General features: G+C 37.1%; 4 protein-coding genes across 5 annotated transcripts; 2 read left to right on the top strand and 2 right to left on the bottom strand.

The window, feature by feature from the left end:
• Positions 1–292: 292 nt before the first annotated feature.
• LOC119993077 (tubulin alpha-5 chain-like) lies at positions 293–3,637 on the bottom strand. Its single transcript, XM_038839993.1, has 5 exons — positions 3,440–3,637; positions 2,436–2,650; positions 2,144–2,343; positions 1,311–1,819; positions 293–796 (listed from the first exon to the last, which is right to left on the bottom strand). Exons 1-5 carry the CDS (start codon positions 3,550–3,552, stop codon positions 481–483), a joined length of 1,353 nt encoding a protein of 450 aa, XP_038695921.1. The 5' UTR covers positions 3,553–3,637; the 3' UTR covers positions 293–480.
• A 1,634-nt stretch (positions 3,638–5,271) lies between these two features.
• On the bottom strand, positions 5,272–8,177 carry LOC119993078 (eukaryotic translation initiation factor NCBP-like). The gene is made up of 6 exons (XM_038839994.1): positions 7,948–8,177; positions 7,528–7,623; positions 7,299–7,403; positions 7,031–7,108; positions 5,818–5,937; positions 5,272–5,736 (listed from the first exon to the last, which is right to left on the bottom strand). Exons 1-6 carry the CDS (start codon positions 8,104–8,106, stop codon positions 5,605–5,607), a joined length of 690 nt encoding a protein of 229 aa, XP_038695922.1. The 5' UTR covers positions 8,107–8,177; the 3' UTR covers positions 5,272–5,604.
• A 642-nt stretch (positions 8,178–8,819) lies between these two features.
• Positions 8,820–12,020, top strand: LOC119992508 (5'-adenylylsulfate reductase-like 5). The gene is made up of 4 exons (XM_038839237.1): positions 8,820–9,151; positions 9,862–10,043; positions 10,883–11,007; positions 11,219–12,020. The coding sequence occupies exons 1-4, from the start codon at positions 8,966–8,968 to the stop codon at positions 11,641–11,643; spliced, it is 918 nt and encodes a 305-aa protein (XP_038695165.1). The 5' UTR covers positions 8,820–8,965; the 3' UTR covers positions 11,644–12,020.
• Positions 12,021–14,505: 2,485 nt separating this feature from the next.
• Positions 14,506–16,291, top strand: LOC119992989. 2 transcript variants are annotated; one of them, XM_038839851.1, is made up of 2 exons: positions 14,506–15,685; positions 15,986–16,119. In XM_038839851.1, exon 1 carries the CDS (start codon positions 14,869–14,871, stop codon positions 15,634–15,636), a length of 768 nt encoding a protein of 255 aa, XP_038695779.1. In that variant the 5' UTR covers positions 14,506–14,868; the 3' UTR covers positions 15,637–15,685; positions 15,986–16,119. The 2 variants fall into 2 exon arrangements, with proteins under 2 accessions (XP_038695779.1, XP_038695778.1); XM_038839850.1 differs by having other exon boundaries at positions 14,514–15,612; positions 15,986–16,291.
• The last annotated feature ends 333 nt before the right edge of the window (positions 16,292–16,624 follow it).

Here is a 16,624-nt window from a genome sequence, read left to right as displayed (position 1 = left end):
CAGCTTCATTGAAGGCTCTCAACTACTTGGTATCTATTTTTCTCCTTAAAAATCATTCACTTCTCTCACTATAAATTATCTAACCGTTGACTAACTTGACCGTCCGAGCTTCTCCAGCCGGCGCCACACCAATGTTATGTCTTGAGCAAAATGTACCAAGTCAGTGAAACCATGTAAAACACGTTATATGGGCAAAATGTACCAAGCCCAATGACTGGAATTCTGGATCCGCTACTGTCAACCGGGATCTCACTTTTGCTAGGCATAACTTGACAAAACAAGCATACTAAACTTCACAAAGACAAAAATAAGCAGTGTACTTCCAAAACAACTGTTATTACAAATCCACAATGTAAAAGACAGAACAATTTAAAGACCACATTACATTGGACAAAGGTTGTGACAAAAACAACAAATAGCTACAGATATGAATAACAGATGAGAAACATTAAACAGCTGTCGATGCCTCAACGTAGATTTTTAGTAATCTTCCCCTTCATCTTCATCGTCATCGACGCCTTCTGCCCCAACTTCCTCGTAGTCTTTCTCAAGAGCAGCGAGATCCTCACGAGCTTCGGAGAACTCACCTTCTTCCATACCTTCACCTACATACCAGTGGACAAATGCCCGCTTTGAATACATCAGATCAAATTTGTGGTCGATTCGAGAGAAAACTTCCGCCACCGCTGTATTGTTGCTAATCATGCAGACTGCTCGCTGCACCTTGGCGAGATCACCACCGGGCACAACTGTTGGTGGCTCGTAGTTGATACCACACTTGAAACCAGTTGGGCACCTGCAGAAGTATGTACACACAGCAGCGAATCAAAACATTATTTTTAAAGCAACAAATCCATCCTTGCTCCTTTTTGAATGACACCCTAATTGTAACTTTAGGTAGCATCCTATCACCAAAGTAAAGTATGTCCTCTTTAACAATGTGATTCTGATTCTTACATATGGGAGTGATTCAAAAGTTACAGGCACAAAATCGCCCAATAATTTCAATGCCAGGACACAACTCATGAAAACGATAAAATTACAACAAAAATATAACTAATGTTGGATTAGTAATTTTATTTTAAAAAAGAACCATATACCATCTAATGTGCAACGAATAAACAATTGTACCCCTGCTTGAAACAGCAATTGCAACCATTTGGGTGATGGTGGAAGGGAGTGAGGTGGTGCTGGGAAATTCAAATGGAGGCAGGGTAGGGGGATGGGAATTTCCATTCCATATATCCTAGGGTACATGTTTCTGAAATTAATTTCTTCTATAAAATAAAATGCAAAGAGTGTCAACTCACCAGTCAACAAATTGAATCGTTCGCTTTGTCTTGATAGTAGCAACTGCAGCATTAACATCCTTGGGGACAACATCTCCCCGATACATTAAACAGCAAGCCATGTACTTTCCATGCCTCGGATCACATTTGGCCATCATACTTGAGGGTTCAAACACAGAGCTTGTAATCTCAGGGACTGATAATTGCTCATGGTAGGCCTTTGCAGCTGAGATTACTGGTGCATAGGATGAAAGCATGAAGTGGATACGAGGATATGGTACAAGATTAGTTTGGAACTCTGTAATGTCAACATTAATAGCACCATCAAACCTCAATGAGGTGGTCAAAGAAGAGATAGTTTGGGATATTAGGCGGTTTAAATTGGTGTAAGTTGGCCTTTCAATGTCCAAGGATTTCCTGCAGATATCATAAATAGCTTCATTGTCAAGAAGCACTGCAACATCTGTGTGCTCAAGGAGGGAATGAGTCGAGAGCACACTATTGTATGGTTCCACAACGGCAGTAGAAACCTGCATGATCAAGCAAATGTGACTAAGAAAATATCATACCAGTAATTTTTATCCAAGAAAACACGACCTTTGGTACAAGTAAATACCAAAAAGATGCATTAATAAGAGAACCAATCAAAATTTTCTTTCTTAAAACAGCATTGTCCCCAAAGTTCCTATCAGGTTTGGCTTTTACTCCAACTTCAGTCACCCCCTTTACCTCCCCTTTTACCCTTTTATCTTCAACTCAAATTAAATGCTCTACTATTATTAGCAGGAGTGTCGGCGTCTCTTCCTTTCCACTTCTTTAGTACTTTTAGTCTAGGACTTTAGGTACATACATACCTGAGGAGAAGGATATATTGAAAAACCAAGCTTGGATTTCTTCCCATAGTCCACAGACAGTCGTTCCAAGAGTAGTGAGCCCAAACCAGAACCGGTGCCACCTCCTACGGCATTGAATACCAAAAAGCCTTGCAGCCCAGTGCAATTGTCTGCTAATTTCCTCACTCGGTCAAGGCATAAATCAACAATTTCTCGCCCAACTGCAACACACAAGACCAAAACAGTAAGTTAATACAAATAGATGATTGTAAGAAGATTGTCATTTCCATTGGTGCAGGGAAAATGCAATTACTAGTATAGTGCCCTCTTGCAAAGTTGTTGGCAGCATCTTCCTTGCCGGAAATAAGTTGTTCAGGATGGAAAAGTTGTCTGTAAGTCCCAGTTCGAACTTCATCAATGACAGTGGGTTCAAGATCAACAAACACAGCTCTAGGCACATGCTTGCCAGATCCTGTCTCGCTAAAGAATGTATTAAAAGCATCTCCAGCAACACCCACTGAGGTATCACTGCAAGAAAATATAGGAGAAACAACATAAAGTTTAACAGAAGCAGCTATATGAAATCACACAACCATTATCTTTATATGAACAAATGATACATACAAATATACAATACACATCTCAATCAACCTATTTGTAGGCCACTCCCACAAGTATAGACTAAATTGGCATACACAATATCAAAGATCACTTTGCTGAAACTTACAAGCATTCCCTTCACTATCAGACAACAAGGGTCAATGATTGGGCATTGTTTTGGGGATAAATATGTAGCTGTCCAACTGATGCCCGAGAAGCAAATTTTTCTTCTTGGCACAATATGCACAAACCGACCAAAAATGATAGAAATTTTTGGCATGGGACTTAAAGATCTTGGCTACATTTGAAATAAATTCTAACCCAACAACTCCTTGTTCAGTCCTAAATAGTGAAAGTGATTACCCCAAATACCAAACGTAATTCAGTTGCTTGCCATAAATGACACAAGCTTTTATTTTTGCAAGCAAAGCATTAATACTTCATCAAAATACGCTGTTCTATTCTCATTCACAATAGTGAGACAAACCAAAATTAAATCACTTTGATTCCACACAAATCAGGCCCTGCAACACAGGTTACTCTCACTCTTGTTGACAGTCTCACAAAATAGAGCAAAACCCACTTAATCCTTCAAGAAACACCAAAATCATCAGAGCGAAACAAATCCGACCACCCAAAAAAACCCCAATTCTCAAATGGATGATTTACATTTTAGACACAAAAATTAGCACAAAGATGACAGATGAACATAATTACCTAGGCATCATCCCATCAGGATGAATTCCATGTTCAAGACAATAAAGCTCCCAGCAAGCATTCCCGACCTGAATACCCGCCTGCCCAATGTGTATGCTAATTATCTCCCTCATCTTTCTCTCTATCTCTCTCACACTTGCAAATAACTCAAGAGATGTTGGCCGTGGAGCAGCGAAGAGGAAAGTGTGGATTTGAGACAGAGAGGGAGGGAGTAGTTAAAAGTTTATTATTGTTGTATTGTGGGTCATGCCAGGTGAGGCCCGCCACTAGCCGCCAACTCTTATTTCGGCTTCATCCAGCTGGTTTTCGTCGGTGCGTCTGGCCCGACCCTTCTAGGCTTTGGTGATTTAGGGATGACAAAAAATATTTATATGTCCAAACTTTACAAAATATTTACAAAATATTTATATGTCCAAATTTTACTTAATTTATCAAATACGGATTAGGATCCGGACAAAATTTCTATGTTTTAACCCGGACTCGATTTTAAATCGAATAAAAATTTTGTGTTTGAATCTATATTTCGGACATATAATTTACATCTAAACTTGCTTTAATTCGGGTCGGACAAATTCGATCATCCAACCCGAACAGAGTTTTGCCAACCCTATTTGGAATAGTTCGTAGTACAAAAGTGCTACGGATCCCAAAAATTGAAATCTCAATTATCCCAGTTATTAAGGTGTATGCTAAGGATTTAATGTGTATGTGGAGCTTATCACAAACATATTAAATCTTGTGCATACACATAAACAATTGGGATAAGAATTGGAATAATTGGAATCCCAGTTGTTAGGATTCATAGCACTTTTGTAATAAATTAATTTAATGATCTAAATCTGTAGTGATCAATTAATCAAACACCCAAAGCAATGTATGGTTGGGCAATGAGAGAATGAATCTAACAACCAAGTTCATGTACCGGAATGGAAAATATCAAATAACTCTATTTCCAAACCTAACTTAGATATTGATGTGTGGTCGAGCCAAAAAAATAATATTGTGAATTGATGAAATAGTACTTTCGGCCACATATTGAGTTTTAGTCGAACTTACATATCGTCAGGTGAGAAACTTTAATGTACGAGGCCTCACGAATCGAGTTTAGATCCATACGGAATGTTTAAAGGGCAATCTTAATTGGTCTCGTTCATTTGATTGAAAGATATATATACTTTTTTTTGGTAAGTAAACGGGATGGAGGATTCGAACTTGGATACAATCAAAACGAAACGAGTATATGCCTTAATCACCTCCACTGAGGATTGTTGACAGAGACACCACATTGCATTGCTGTAAAATTTGGTACTTGAAACTTAAATTAGTTGATATGACAACTATGAAATATCAACTGCTTCAATCAAATTGAGCTCAATAATATTGGATCTAACTTTGTCCCCATAAGATAGATCTAGTGGTTGCATTGCATGTCCTATGCCACCTCATGGACAATAGAAAATTTTATCTAATTTGGTGGACTGTCCATATCTTATGTAAGCCAATAATTGTAACCAACTAAAACATAATGGAGAAGTATAAATTACATTTAAATAATTGGGTCTTTGTTCCAACTAAATGATTGGTGCCTTGGAAAAAAAAAATCATGGTTGGGTAGTGGCGAAAACGGTCGGTTATGATTTTTTTTAAAATTTTTTTTACATAAATTTAATTTTTTTTTTAGTTTTCGACATAAATTTAACCGATCCGGCCGGTTGCTGACCTCCAAATCAACTAAAGTTTTTGTAAAACTTTGAACTGGCTTCATATGTGTAAAAAAGATTATTGAGTCTGAAACTGTATAAGCAGTTATCTACTATTGACAAATGAGAATCTAAGAGAGAAACATCCTACATAATTGGCCATTGCATCTCACATGTCTTTAACAATATCTACAAACAAGCCATATTCAACATAGGATTTTAAATCCAAATACAAGACAACTATGTCTTCATAAAATTAAAAAACATAAGTTCAGTTTTGATAGAGATGGCCTAATAAGTTCAGCAACTTGCAGAATCCTGGCAAAAAAGGCTATAATAAGGGTCACTACTTCATAATCAGATTTTCAGATATTACAATACGCAAATAAACTCCGTATGAAGCATGGCCGTCCAAATAATTATCCACGCAGCTATGAATTTGCAGGTTGTGTGATGCTGCGACTTTTAGCCTCTCAACCATGTGTTTCTATATGATGAGTTGTCACGTAAAGAAGCATCATGGGGTTTGTATTCCATGACATAGCTGTGTGGAAGCTTCAAGTGCCGTTTGATTGAATCTCTCAGACCCATTACAGCCTATGAGAACAAAGGATGATTTGTGATTATAGCAACAAAGAGAAGAGAAACAGGTAGAACTTGCAAGCCGAACAACTTTACCTGTTGATCAGATGCATTCCGATTCCACACACTTAATATATCCTCATTGAAACGAATGCTCAAAACGGCACCACATATGTTATCGCTGTAATCAAGTTGGCCACCTACTAAGGCAAGAACCTGCAAGCAATGATGTTACGTGATTACATCTCATACTACAATTCATGAACCAAGTAAAACAAGGACAAATACCTCAATGCTGACAAATAATTCATTGAGAAAACGTGATCTGTATGAGAAATAAATATTCATCTCGATCTAATCCCAAAAATTCTAAAAGTTCAAAAAGTCATAAAAACGAGCATGATTAATCCCAAAAATGGTTAAAAGTCCATCTCCACCAAGGCATGTTGGCACAAACAAAACCCAGATTCTGACTTGTGCAAACAAGGAATAGAGATATTTAAAGTAGAGGTGGTGGCTTCTGGACCGAGTTCAAGAGATTTGCCCTCTGCAAAAAATTAATATACCCAAACAAGATTGTGAAAGAAACAACCTTGTTCCAAGGAGGTAACTGCCTAAAACTTGCTCCACTTCTCCAGTGACTCAGCAGGCTTCATATAAGAAATGTTAAATACCTAAAGCAGGTTTTATTATCCAAGACTAAACGTAATCAAACATTTAGATCAAGTGCCAAAAAAGCTCCCACAATTCAAGGAGGTGAGTAGTGCAGTCCTAGTTCCAAGGAGGTAACTGCCTAAAACTTGCTCCACTTCTCCAGTGACTCAGCAGACCTCATATAAGAAATGTTAAATACCTAAAGCAAGTGCTATTATCCAAGACTAAACTTAATCAAAGATTTAGATCCAGTGCCAAAGTGTCAAAAAAGCTCCCATAATTCATACCTAAACATAAGGAAAACAATAATCCATAAGAATAAAGCGCTTATTAAGCATTTGAGTGTGTTGAGATACTTCATGATAATCTTCCATGCTTTTTATTAAAGAGAGAAAAAAAAGGTAGAAGCTCCACTGTATATTGTGGCAAATGAATTTATCACGAAATATGACAAATTCTAAATTAGCTCAAAATCAACACATGCTCTGAGACATGGATAAGAGCAAATTAAAAGTTTGTCATAGACAAAACAAAGTTTATAAGTCGCTTAGATGTTCATCAGTCAAAATCCCAAATTAATGCTAGACATGATATCAACCAGTATGTTACAAAAGTACAGCTACTCAACAGTATCCATGAAGAAATATTTTCTCACCAGATCCTCCCAGAAGCGGCCTGAAACAACCTTTTTGAAGTGAATTATCCATTTGCCACCATTGCAGTTCGCGGAGTCCTGAAATGTAACAAAGTTCAAGAAAATTATGCACAGATACATCACATCGCCTATCATATAATATCAAAAAGTAGCAAACAATGAAGAGTTACAAATGAAAGAATTATAGAACCTAAATATGTCAGTCAGTCAGCAGTCAGCAGTCAGCAGTCAGCACAAAATATGTGCAGCTTTGTTTTTTCTATCTTACCTCCCATAGAGGACGGATTCCATCCTTGAAAAGGTGCAAATCCGTCGGACTTGGCAAGGTAGAGGGTCGGGCCAAGTGGCAATAGCAGAACCAAAAACCTTCAACCTACATGCACATAATGATCAAACAATTATCAGCAAAAGAAAACAAGGAAGATAAGTTACACCAAGGGTAAATTATGAACAGTCGTACATTTGGAACTTTATCTTTAAAAAAAAACAGAACTTACCGTACTGAAATCCACAATTTTCTTTATATTGTCCTCATAAGATGTCTGTGTTCGAACCCCAGGTGTTCGACGAGTGTACCAAAATACAAACTTGTGCTGACAACAGGAATACCAAAGTGAAAAAACATAACCGTATAACAAAACCATTCAAAAGATATTAAACGTAGAAACTGCTAAGGCCATGATGTTCAACATCGCCTAAACGCCCCTCTTTCACAACGTAAGAACACTTCTCCGCCCCAGCCCAATCACCTAGAGAAACCCCCAAACTTCTGAGAATGCTCAATTAATCATCAATGCATGAATGCGATACTACTCATCCTTACTGCCGAAAAATGATTCGCCTAGATTTCCCATCAATAAAGAAACGAAAAAAAAAACTCCGTTAGCAAATTGTAATCGAGGCAGAGAGAGATGAACCTTGAGAGGATGCAAGCCAGCTTTGAGTTCGCGTGCTTGGCGTTCTTCGGCCTCTTTGTCATTACTATCAGTCAACGTAGAATCAACAACCACCTGCGTATTGTCGGTGCTGTAATCTTCGTTAGTGATCTCCGATTCTTTCTTCTCCGTGATCTCCATTTGAGGTTTTCAAATTCAGACACTAAAACCCAAAGCCCTAATTCTGGAGAAGAAAGACTGGAAAGGACACGCAGGTTTTCGGTAAATAAAATTGAGGATAAAAAAAAGAATAACTTTTTCCAATACATTTTATTTTCTACTATTTTAAATAATAGAGTTGAATGTAAATAAACTGATGCATTATCCATAATATTTTTCGGATAATATTGTTGGATAAGTTTTTAACAATGTAAGAATTCACAGCCAATTACATATTTCATACTTGAAAAAACATAAATAAATCAACAAGAAAAACCTAGTCAAATCATATGGACTCGACATGTTCTATATAAAGAGCAATAATTTTTGTGATCATTAAGTTTATAAATCTCTCTAAGTCGATATGTATGGACTCGAGATGTTTTGAGTTTGATTATTATTAACAACAATGTTCTTGTGTCCAACTATATGTGCACAAGAATTTTTTGCGTCCATATAAGATGTTCTTATATCGTCATATGATAAACTTATATGCGCATGACCTAAGTTTGGGGACCATAGTTTTTTGTTTCCAAAACAAATTATAAACGTTTATAAAAATAAAAGAAAAACCAAATTATAAACAAAAATCAGATTTTTTTAATTGGTTTTTTAAATTTTGGGGGAATTTTTGTTGTTGCAACTAAAATTAAATAAAAATAAAAAAGATCGAAAAAGGTCGGAATCATCCAACCTACAACGGCAACCTACAACCTACAACCTACAACCTACTCTGGTAATTCCTTCTTATTCTCCTTCATCTTCGGAATTTTTCCTCCCGTGCCGATCTGACCCTAGCCGTCTTTGCGAAGTCTCTCGCCGTGTCCTCTTCACCTCTATAATGGCTTCCTTCTGTACAAGATATTTTATCTTTTTCTGCATCACCGCCTTATTATCGCTAACTTTCGCGTCCGAGTCAGAGTCAGAGTCAGAGTCACCGTCGACGTGCCTTTGTAAACCTGGTTTATTTATCTACGATCTACAATCTCAGTGCCCTAGTTCGATCTCTCCAAATCCACCGCTCGAGGTATGCAATTTTTTGAGTTCAATTGATGTTTAGATTGTTCTCGTGTTTTTGCTTCTTTTTTATTTTTGTTGGTATCATGTGTATTTGTTGGTATGATCGGTGGCTCATTCCTTGTTTCTGTTACGTTTGATTTGTCGTTGATTTGCTGATTTGAGGCTGTTTGATGAAATTTATGGCAACGAACCTGGGTGAAAAAGAAAGGGGATGTAATATTCCTGTTGTATCAGAACTTTGATTTTATTACTTTTCTAGAAGCTTTGAAATTGAGTCTTAGGCTACTACTGGTTCTTCAATTTTGTATTTAGGATGCTAGGTAGGGTTTGCCTCTTGACACTCAACAAGTTATCAAACTGGCTCAGATTTATATCATGGATCACTTAGGTAACATGTGAAGAGATTGTGGGGAAGTTACTTTTCATGTGAATGTCGCAATGTTCTGCACGGCATAGTTTAGGCTGTATTTACAGGTTTTTGGCATGGGACTCTTGTGATAAAATGCATGGTAAAGAATGAAATAAAAATGATAATCTAACTGTAGAATACTTCATTGAAACATTGATCTGTGGGATACTTGAGGATATGACTGGCACTCTTGTAAGAATAGCTAATTTTAATTACAGTTTCGTATGATTTAAGTAAAAGATCATCCCTTGGCATAAATTTTAGCACTTTGTTGGCACTTAGTTATATATCCTATTTTCCACTTGTAGGTGGATGGCAACTTCCTTGACAGAGCTTTGACTTCCAAACAGAGGAATGCTTATGCTGCTGTGCTCTTCTATGCCTCCTGGTGTCCGTTTTCTCGCCAAATGCGCATAAAATTTGAAAAGCTCAGTTCTATGTTTCCTCAGGTTGAGCATTTAGCAGTTGAAGAATCTTCAGCCTTGCCAAGGTGTGTTGCTATTGATTTGATATGCTTCAAGTACTATACTTGTAAATCATTGGCCCTGTTCTCTTCACTATATGGATCATGGAAATTTTGATGGACCTCAACTAGGACTTGTCCTTGAGTTAATTTTTGTATTGACAGAGAGAGCTATAATTATAATCATACAAAGTAACTATTGTTTTGCTTGACATGACTTTATTATGCTTTAGATAATTTTTGGTCCATGGAACGTCATGAACAATTGTACTTTAAAGCATCCTTTGGAGAGACTTATCTGTTCCCCTCTTATGTTATTATACATTTTTCCCTCACTTTGGAGGGGTGTGAAAAGTGATGTTGTTCAAGTCTTTGCTTTTATGAAGCTGGTTCCTCCATCCATTGTGGGTGGCATCTGTGTTTTCATTTTCGCGAACTTATAACTAGTTGAGTTTTCATGAAGAAAGTTCTGCAGAAGCTGCACTTGGAAAAATGGCTAAGCTGTATGTTGTACTTAGATACACAGGCATGCCCTGGGAACAGCCATATCTTTGTGTCTATATCCTTGATGGTTGCAAGGTGATACAAAACCTGGGTTTTGTGTTGAAAACTCATTAGCAGAAACAAGTAAAACAATGTAATGACTAAAGTTCTGGGGCATGCTTCTATTTAAGTCAATTCTTCTTGTCTAGACTTCTATAAAGCAGATTCTTTGTTTCTCCGAACTGAATGCTTCCCCTGACCAGCAATATGGTTTGTGATGATTGCTGTATGTTTAATGTTACTTTTTTGAAGTTCAAACGAACACTAATAGTCTTTGGACAGATTTTCATACTCTCACACATCTATGCTACTACTTGTCACAGCATATTTTCAAGATATGGAATCCATAGCCTGCCTGCAATATTGCTGGTGAACCAGACATCAAAGATTCGATACCATGGTTCAAAAAATCTGCTCTCACTTGTGAAGTTTTATGAAAGAACCACAGGTAACCGGTTGTGCTGTATAATCAGTTTTTTTTGACTCACTTACCATTATGTAAATGACTTCTTGATGAATCAAATTTATGATGGATGGCCCTGTTTTAAGCAATTTTTGCTGTATGGCATTGGTCAATCTGACTATTTTAACATAGCCTATTAGATTTTCTGGTTTTGGCTGTTGCTGATATTGTTAATGTTCTGTGTTTTTTGATTCAGGACTGAAACCAGTTCAATATTTTACTGAAGATGAGCCAGCTAGTTTCAGGGATGATGGACAATTCATCATGCAGCCATGGATTAGCTCCTCCTTGGGGGATATGATAAAAAGGGAGCCCTACCTAGTACTGGCTACATTGTTCATCTTCTTGAGTTTGCTTCTGTATATTCTCCCAAAAGTGGTATCGCATCTCAAAGCTTTCTGCATCTCATATGCTCCGCATTTGAATTTGGGAATATTTGGTGAGACCCGTCAACTGTTTGGCCGTGCTCTTCACATGATTGATGTGAGAAGGATTTGGACCAAGCTCAGATTATTCAAGACTAGAAACTTCCATCAAGGAGCAAAGAATGCACGGGTCTGGGCATCATCCTTTGCATCTGTTTCTTTGGGTGAATCTTCATCGGGTAGATCATCATCCTAGAGTGTAACTCTTTCTTCAGGGAGTCAGGTTGACGGAATTAAGGAGCTTACTTATCTGATGAAATAAATCACAAACTGCTCTAATGAACCTGGACAGGTAGTCTCTCTATTTATCTGGTATTTCAACCACCTAATGGTAACTTTTAGTGATCATAGGTGAAGCTGTTATCATCTGTTAGAGTTGGGTTCTTTTTTTTGAGAGGAAGCAAGGGAGCATGTAAATTTGAGGACCGCTTTCTGTTTTGTGTATAAATAATTAAATAGTTGTCATTTTGAGGATCATCTATCCTATACACATAAGTGCAATGTAAACATGTTAATTTCTCTCTCTCCTCTGCCCCAAAAAAGAATATGCTGGTAAGGTAAGGACTGTGTAAACATGGCCTAATTTATCTTTTTAGGTGATATATTATATGTCCCTTCCTTTGAAAACTTCTTTTACTTTCTTCTTTGTCCTGGGACCTTGAATATGTTTCCCTTATTTTTTGCTTTCCATTGATTATTCTCTGTTGCCGGCTAAAAAGGTAATGTTATTGAGCTCCTGGACCACCTTAGCTCACCATACAACTTTGAAAGTAGGACATTATGATACCATTTTGAACTTTTGATGACAAGAAATTAGGTAGCAGTCATATACATGTGTCATGTCCAAAGTTCCCATATAGCTTTTCTTTTCCTTCTTGTTTTGATTCTGTTATGTGGCCCTCAGCAAGAATTTCCATTAATGTCGGTTTGCTTTATTTCACTTCTTGGTTTCTGGATCTTGTGGGTAGTATTCATTCAATAACTTGAAGGTATGGAACAAATTGTGTAGGTTATATATTGTTTTGATGGCATGGTCAGTCTTTAAAAACATTGGGGATGGTGGGTTTTTTTCCCTTGTTTTTCTTGTAGCTTTTTGGTGCGCGTTGTTTTTCTAATGATTCTGCTTCCAACAGAAGCTTTTGTCAATGGTCCTGCTCTCTCCCACTTTTGGTATGGTTGCTTGTTTTCCAGGGGTTTTTGCAGCAGAAACTTTTCAGAAGAAGGCCAAATTTGTAAATTGCCTTCTTGGGTGAGTTTGACTTCATGGGCTATCCCATCCTGACCCAGGATCTCATGGTCTTAGATTCGAAGGAGGTAATACAATTTTTCGTCACTAAAAGAGTTCATCATGTCTAACTTAATCATCGAATGTTCAAATGTTTCAATTTTATGATCTAAAATTGAAATTTGTTCCACTATTAACATTATTCACTTTTAGACATATTTCAATTTTTAGACAATCAAACTGTTGATTTGACATGGCTTGTTTGGGAATGTTGTGAGGTGTGGTGTGGTGTTGTGAGTTATAAAACTATGGTGCTGTGAGGTAAGTTGGAACGCAAAAAGTTGTTTGGCGCATCACTTTTAAAACTGTGGTGTGGTGCTTTGAGGTGCGTTTGGCGTATCTAAATTATGGTTATATTAGACGACTAATAATATTAATATAAAATCACTTAAGGTTTACATTGTACATTAATCTAAAATAAAATAATTGACCTAATTTGATTACGTAGGACAATTCAACATATATTGTAAGCGTTTGGGAGTGCTGTGAGGTGTTGTGAGGTAAAAAGCTGTGGTGCTGTGAGGTGAGTTGGAACGCAAAAGCTGTTTGGCGTGTCACAAAAAATTGTGGTGCTGTAAGGAGTGTTGCAACTGAACACACTGTCAAACTTATACATGAAAAGACAACAGTGGGCTATTACCACAAAAGATGGCTGGACAGGGGCTTTATATAAAAGGAAGGTAGCTTGATCTATCAACCAGATGACCTTAATTCTGTGTGTATCAACTGGATTTGTTGTGTTTTTCTTGTTCAAATCTTCTTACAATTGACATTAGCATGTAACTTAAAACAAGTTTAGTTAGGTTTTGGTCCAAACTTGATGTTGACATGCTGTTAACCAAGCTAGCTTAGTTTATATTATCTCTTCCATCCCAATCAACTTCTCCATTTGAAACGTGTTTTAGTTAACAATTGGAAACAACGCACAAAGACAAACCCAAGCAGTTTCTTGCAAGCCAAACACTTCCACAATTCACACATTTTAAACTACAAGCAAGAGGTTATCTACTTGTCTGTCACGGAAAGCTACAAATGATGTAAGCAAAACTATGGTCTGTCATGTAATTTTCTCCATTGTACATGTAGCTCTAGAACTTTATTGCCACTTGGCAATTCCTTATACGTCCATGTCAATTGTCGAAGTCTACTATGAGAGTGGAATAGTCATATAACTTGTGTGTGATTTATATATAAAAAAAAATATCAAAGAAGATACATACAACCAGCCCATGAACACAAGCAACCCAAACTATCTCTCTCTTATGGTTGGCAAAATTTTGTTCAGTCCGAATGATCGAAATTGTCTAATTTGGATTAAATCAAGTATGAACATAAGTTATATGTCCGAAATCTTGATTCAAACACAAATCCTTTGTCCGATTTAAAATCTGATCCAAACACATAAATCTTGCCCGATTTACTTGTCCGGACCCTCACTCGGATTATATTATTATCCGATTTACTTGTGCAGATTTAAATCAATTTGGGTTTGGTCAATTAAGTACGTCCGAAATCTAATCCAAATTAGGATCTAAACACGTAAATGTTTCGTTAACACATGAGGTTGTCCGACCCATAACGAAATTTTTGCCACTCCTACACTCTCTCTCTCATGAGCCTTCTCAAGAAATCTATACGCAAAAGAAATGTTCATAAAGAGGTCAAATGAGGTAACTTTTTGAAAAGGCATATATACAGTGCTCTTATTTTGAACATAATACTATTATGGAGTCATATTCATCAGAAGTTAAACAATATAGTAATCAAAGCGTTAAAAATTGGAAAAGAAAAATGAAAGGAAACCTATCAAACAAGGGATTCTGATAAAAGAGGGACCCCCAATTGGACCATTCTTTCATTTGTCAGTTTTAGAAGGATAGGCATCAAGTTCTCCCTCAATTTCCTGACAAAGGGCGCAAAAGGACACCATGGTTGAGGAGGTGATGGAGGTGGCGGTGGATGCTTTGCAACGCAAGTATTGAGAAAATTACACATAAGATTCCATGAAAAAAGCACACCTTTTTCTTATTCCAATAATTCATCACTTCTCAAATCACACACCCTTTATATTTCATTCCATTTCATTTCATCATTTCTCTCTTTGATCCAATTCATCACTACCCACTTGAAAAAAAAATGGATCTTGATTGGGAAATTCTTCCTAGAGATGGATCCATTGATTACAATCATGAAGAAGAAGAAGAAGAGGGTGAGAGAAAAATTTTCAGTATTTCTAGCCCAAGAAGTGTATTCAAGAAGAATCACTTCAATTATACTTCATCACCACAACCACCACCACCACCACCAAGAACAGGAAGTCCAAGGTTGCTGCTGCCTAACCAACAACTTTTTCCAATTGAAATTCGATTGGAACCCAAAATTGGTAAGGACCCAGAAGCTGAATTGATCAAAGAAGTCGTTAAGGTACCTACTGATACTAATATTGTATCCTCTGCAACCACTGAGAAGGTCAAAGATTCTGACTTGGATGAGGTTGCTCAAGTTTTCTTCAAGAAATTGAAGGAAAATAAATTTGCCGACATGAAAACTTACTCCCCCAAGGCCAGTCCTAGGGGGGTCCTGCCTCAAATTGATGCTGGTGCATTCAAGTTTGAGGACAGAAGTGAAACCATGGAGATCGTTACTTCTCCAAAAAAGGAAGTTGAAAATGATGAAGATATAAGAGAGGTCACTTGGGAGGAGAACAGTAGTGCTGGATTGAACATATGGAAGTGGAGCTTAAATGGGATTGGAGCCATCTGTTCATTTGGTGTTGCTGCTGCTACCTTTTGTGTCATTATTCTGGGGAGCCATCAGAGAGACAAACAGCAGCAGCAGAACCAGAAGATCAACTTCCAGATTTACACTGATGATAACAAGGTTGAAAAATTCTTCAGTTCTTGAAAATTTATGCACACTACCTGTTTGATCTATTTTCCCATAGAAACCAAAGTTGAGTACTTTCTTACCCTCAATCTATACATCGATATTGGTCATTTCTTCAACGGAAAATTTGATTAGCATGCTTATTAGGGAATTGTAAGGTGATTTTTGGATGGAACTGCACTATAATGGAGCTATTGTGATCTTATCAACTTAACAAAAAGACTTGAGAAAACAATTTTCATGACATGGGTTTTCTTCATTTCAACTATTCTCACACAATTTGAAACGGTATGCATTAGAGTAGCTGCTTAAATACCAGAATTTAAGGATTCTTTGTGGTGAAAGTAGGGTGCTTTTGTGGTTGCAGAGGATCAAGCAAGTGGTTCACCATGCAACAAATTTTAATGAAGCAATGTCAGCAGTTAGAGGAGTTCCTCTGAACAGAGCTCAGATAACCATTGGGGGCCACTATGATGGTTTTTAGTGTCCTTTGCCTCTGTCAAGATCTGGATGGTTCCCCAAAGTCAACTTTTGTGATGGGTTCTGTACATAAGTCTTTATATATTTAGATGATAATATGTGGGTTGTATTTATATATAGATTCTGGAACCTGTTTGTACTGTGAAACTTAAGTTTATCTATAAATGGTGTAAGCTTTTTTTTCTTCTGTGGATGAAGAAGACTCGTACTCAAAACCTCTGTGAAATACTATACACGTAAGTGTCATATGAGTTATTCGTGGTTCCCGTCCGAGACAATCTTTAAGAAACTCCTAATAATGGACTTCATTACTCATGAGGATGTCATTCTAGTATAGTTTTGGTCGGTTCAGTGAATTAACTTGAGTGCAGATCACTACCTTGACTAATGAAATATTAAAATCCCTCCTACTAGTCTTAGAAGATATTTTATTAAGGCCATTAAAGGAGAAGAAAATGACTGATTGAACAACATAACCATCCAAATAAATAAAGATTTATAGTCTCATTACCCACTCCAGATTGTC

The sequence above is a fragment of the Tripterygium wilfordii genome, chromosome 23, assembly GCF_013401445.1.
Source record: "Tripterygium wilfordii isolate XIE 37 chromosome 23, ASM1340144v1, whole genome shotgun sequence".
NCBI classification, from domain to species: Eukaryota; Viridiplantae; Streptophyta; class Magnoliopsida; order Celastrales; family Celastraceae; genus Tripterygium; species Tripterygium wilfordii.
This window is presented reverse-complemented; position numbering and strand designations above follow the sequence as displayed.

What these genes read in the sequence shown, in the direction of transcription:
- LOC119993077 (XM_038839993.1), bottom strand. Translation starts at nt 3,552, where the DNA reads ATGAGGGAGATAATTAGCATACACATTGGGCAGGCGGGTATTCAGGTC. An exon ending in TGCAAGAGGGCACTATACTA is followed by an intron (nt 2,344 to 2,435) that starts GTAATTGCATTT and finishes TGTGTGTTGCAG; the next exon opens with TTGGGCGAGAAATTGTTGAT. An exon ending in CAATATATCCTTCTCCTCAG is followed by an intron (nt 1,820 to 2,143) that starts GTATGTATGTAC and finishes TTGATCATGCAG; the next exon opens with GTTTCTACTGCCGTTGTGGA.
- LOC119993078 (XM_038839994.1), bottom strand. Translation starts at nt 8,106, where the DNA reads ATGGAGATCACGGAGAAGAAAGAATCGGAGATCACTAACGAAGATTAC. An exon ending in GAATCCGTCCTCTATGGGAG is followed by an intron (nt 7,109 to 7,298) that starts GTAAGATAGAAA and finishes GTTACATTTCAG; the next exon opens with GACTCCGCGAACTGCAATGG. An exon ending in GGAATGCATCTGATCAACAG is followed by an intron (nt 5,737 to 5,817) that starts GTAAAGTTGTTC and finishes TTGTTCTCATAG; the next exon opens with GCTGTAATGGGTCTGAGAGA.
- LOC119992508 (XM_038839237.1), top strand. Translation starts at nt 8,966, where the DNA reads ATGGCTTCCTTCTGTACAAGATATTTTATCTTTTTCTGCATCACCGCC. An exon ending in CTCCAAATCCACCGCTCGAG is followed by an intron (nt 9,152 to 9,861) that starts GTATGCAATTTT and finishes TTCCACTTGTAG; the next exon opens with GTGGATGGCAACTTCCTTGA. An exon ending in GTTTTATGAAAGAACCACAG is followed by an intron (nt 11,008 to 11,218) that starts GTAACCGGTTGT and finishes TTTTTGATTCAG; the next exon opens with GACTGAAACCAGTTCAATAT.
- LOC119992989 (XM_038839850.1), top strand. Translation starts at nt 14,869, where the DNA reads ATGGATCTTGATTGGGAAATTCTTCCTAGAGATGGATCCATTGATTAC. An exon ending in TTTACACTGATGATAACAAG is followed by an intron (nt 15,613 to 15,985) that starts GTTGAAAAATTC and finishes TTGTGGTTGCAG; the next exon opens with AGGATCAAGCAAGTGGTTCA.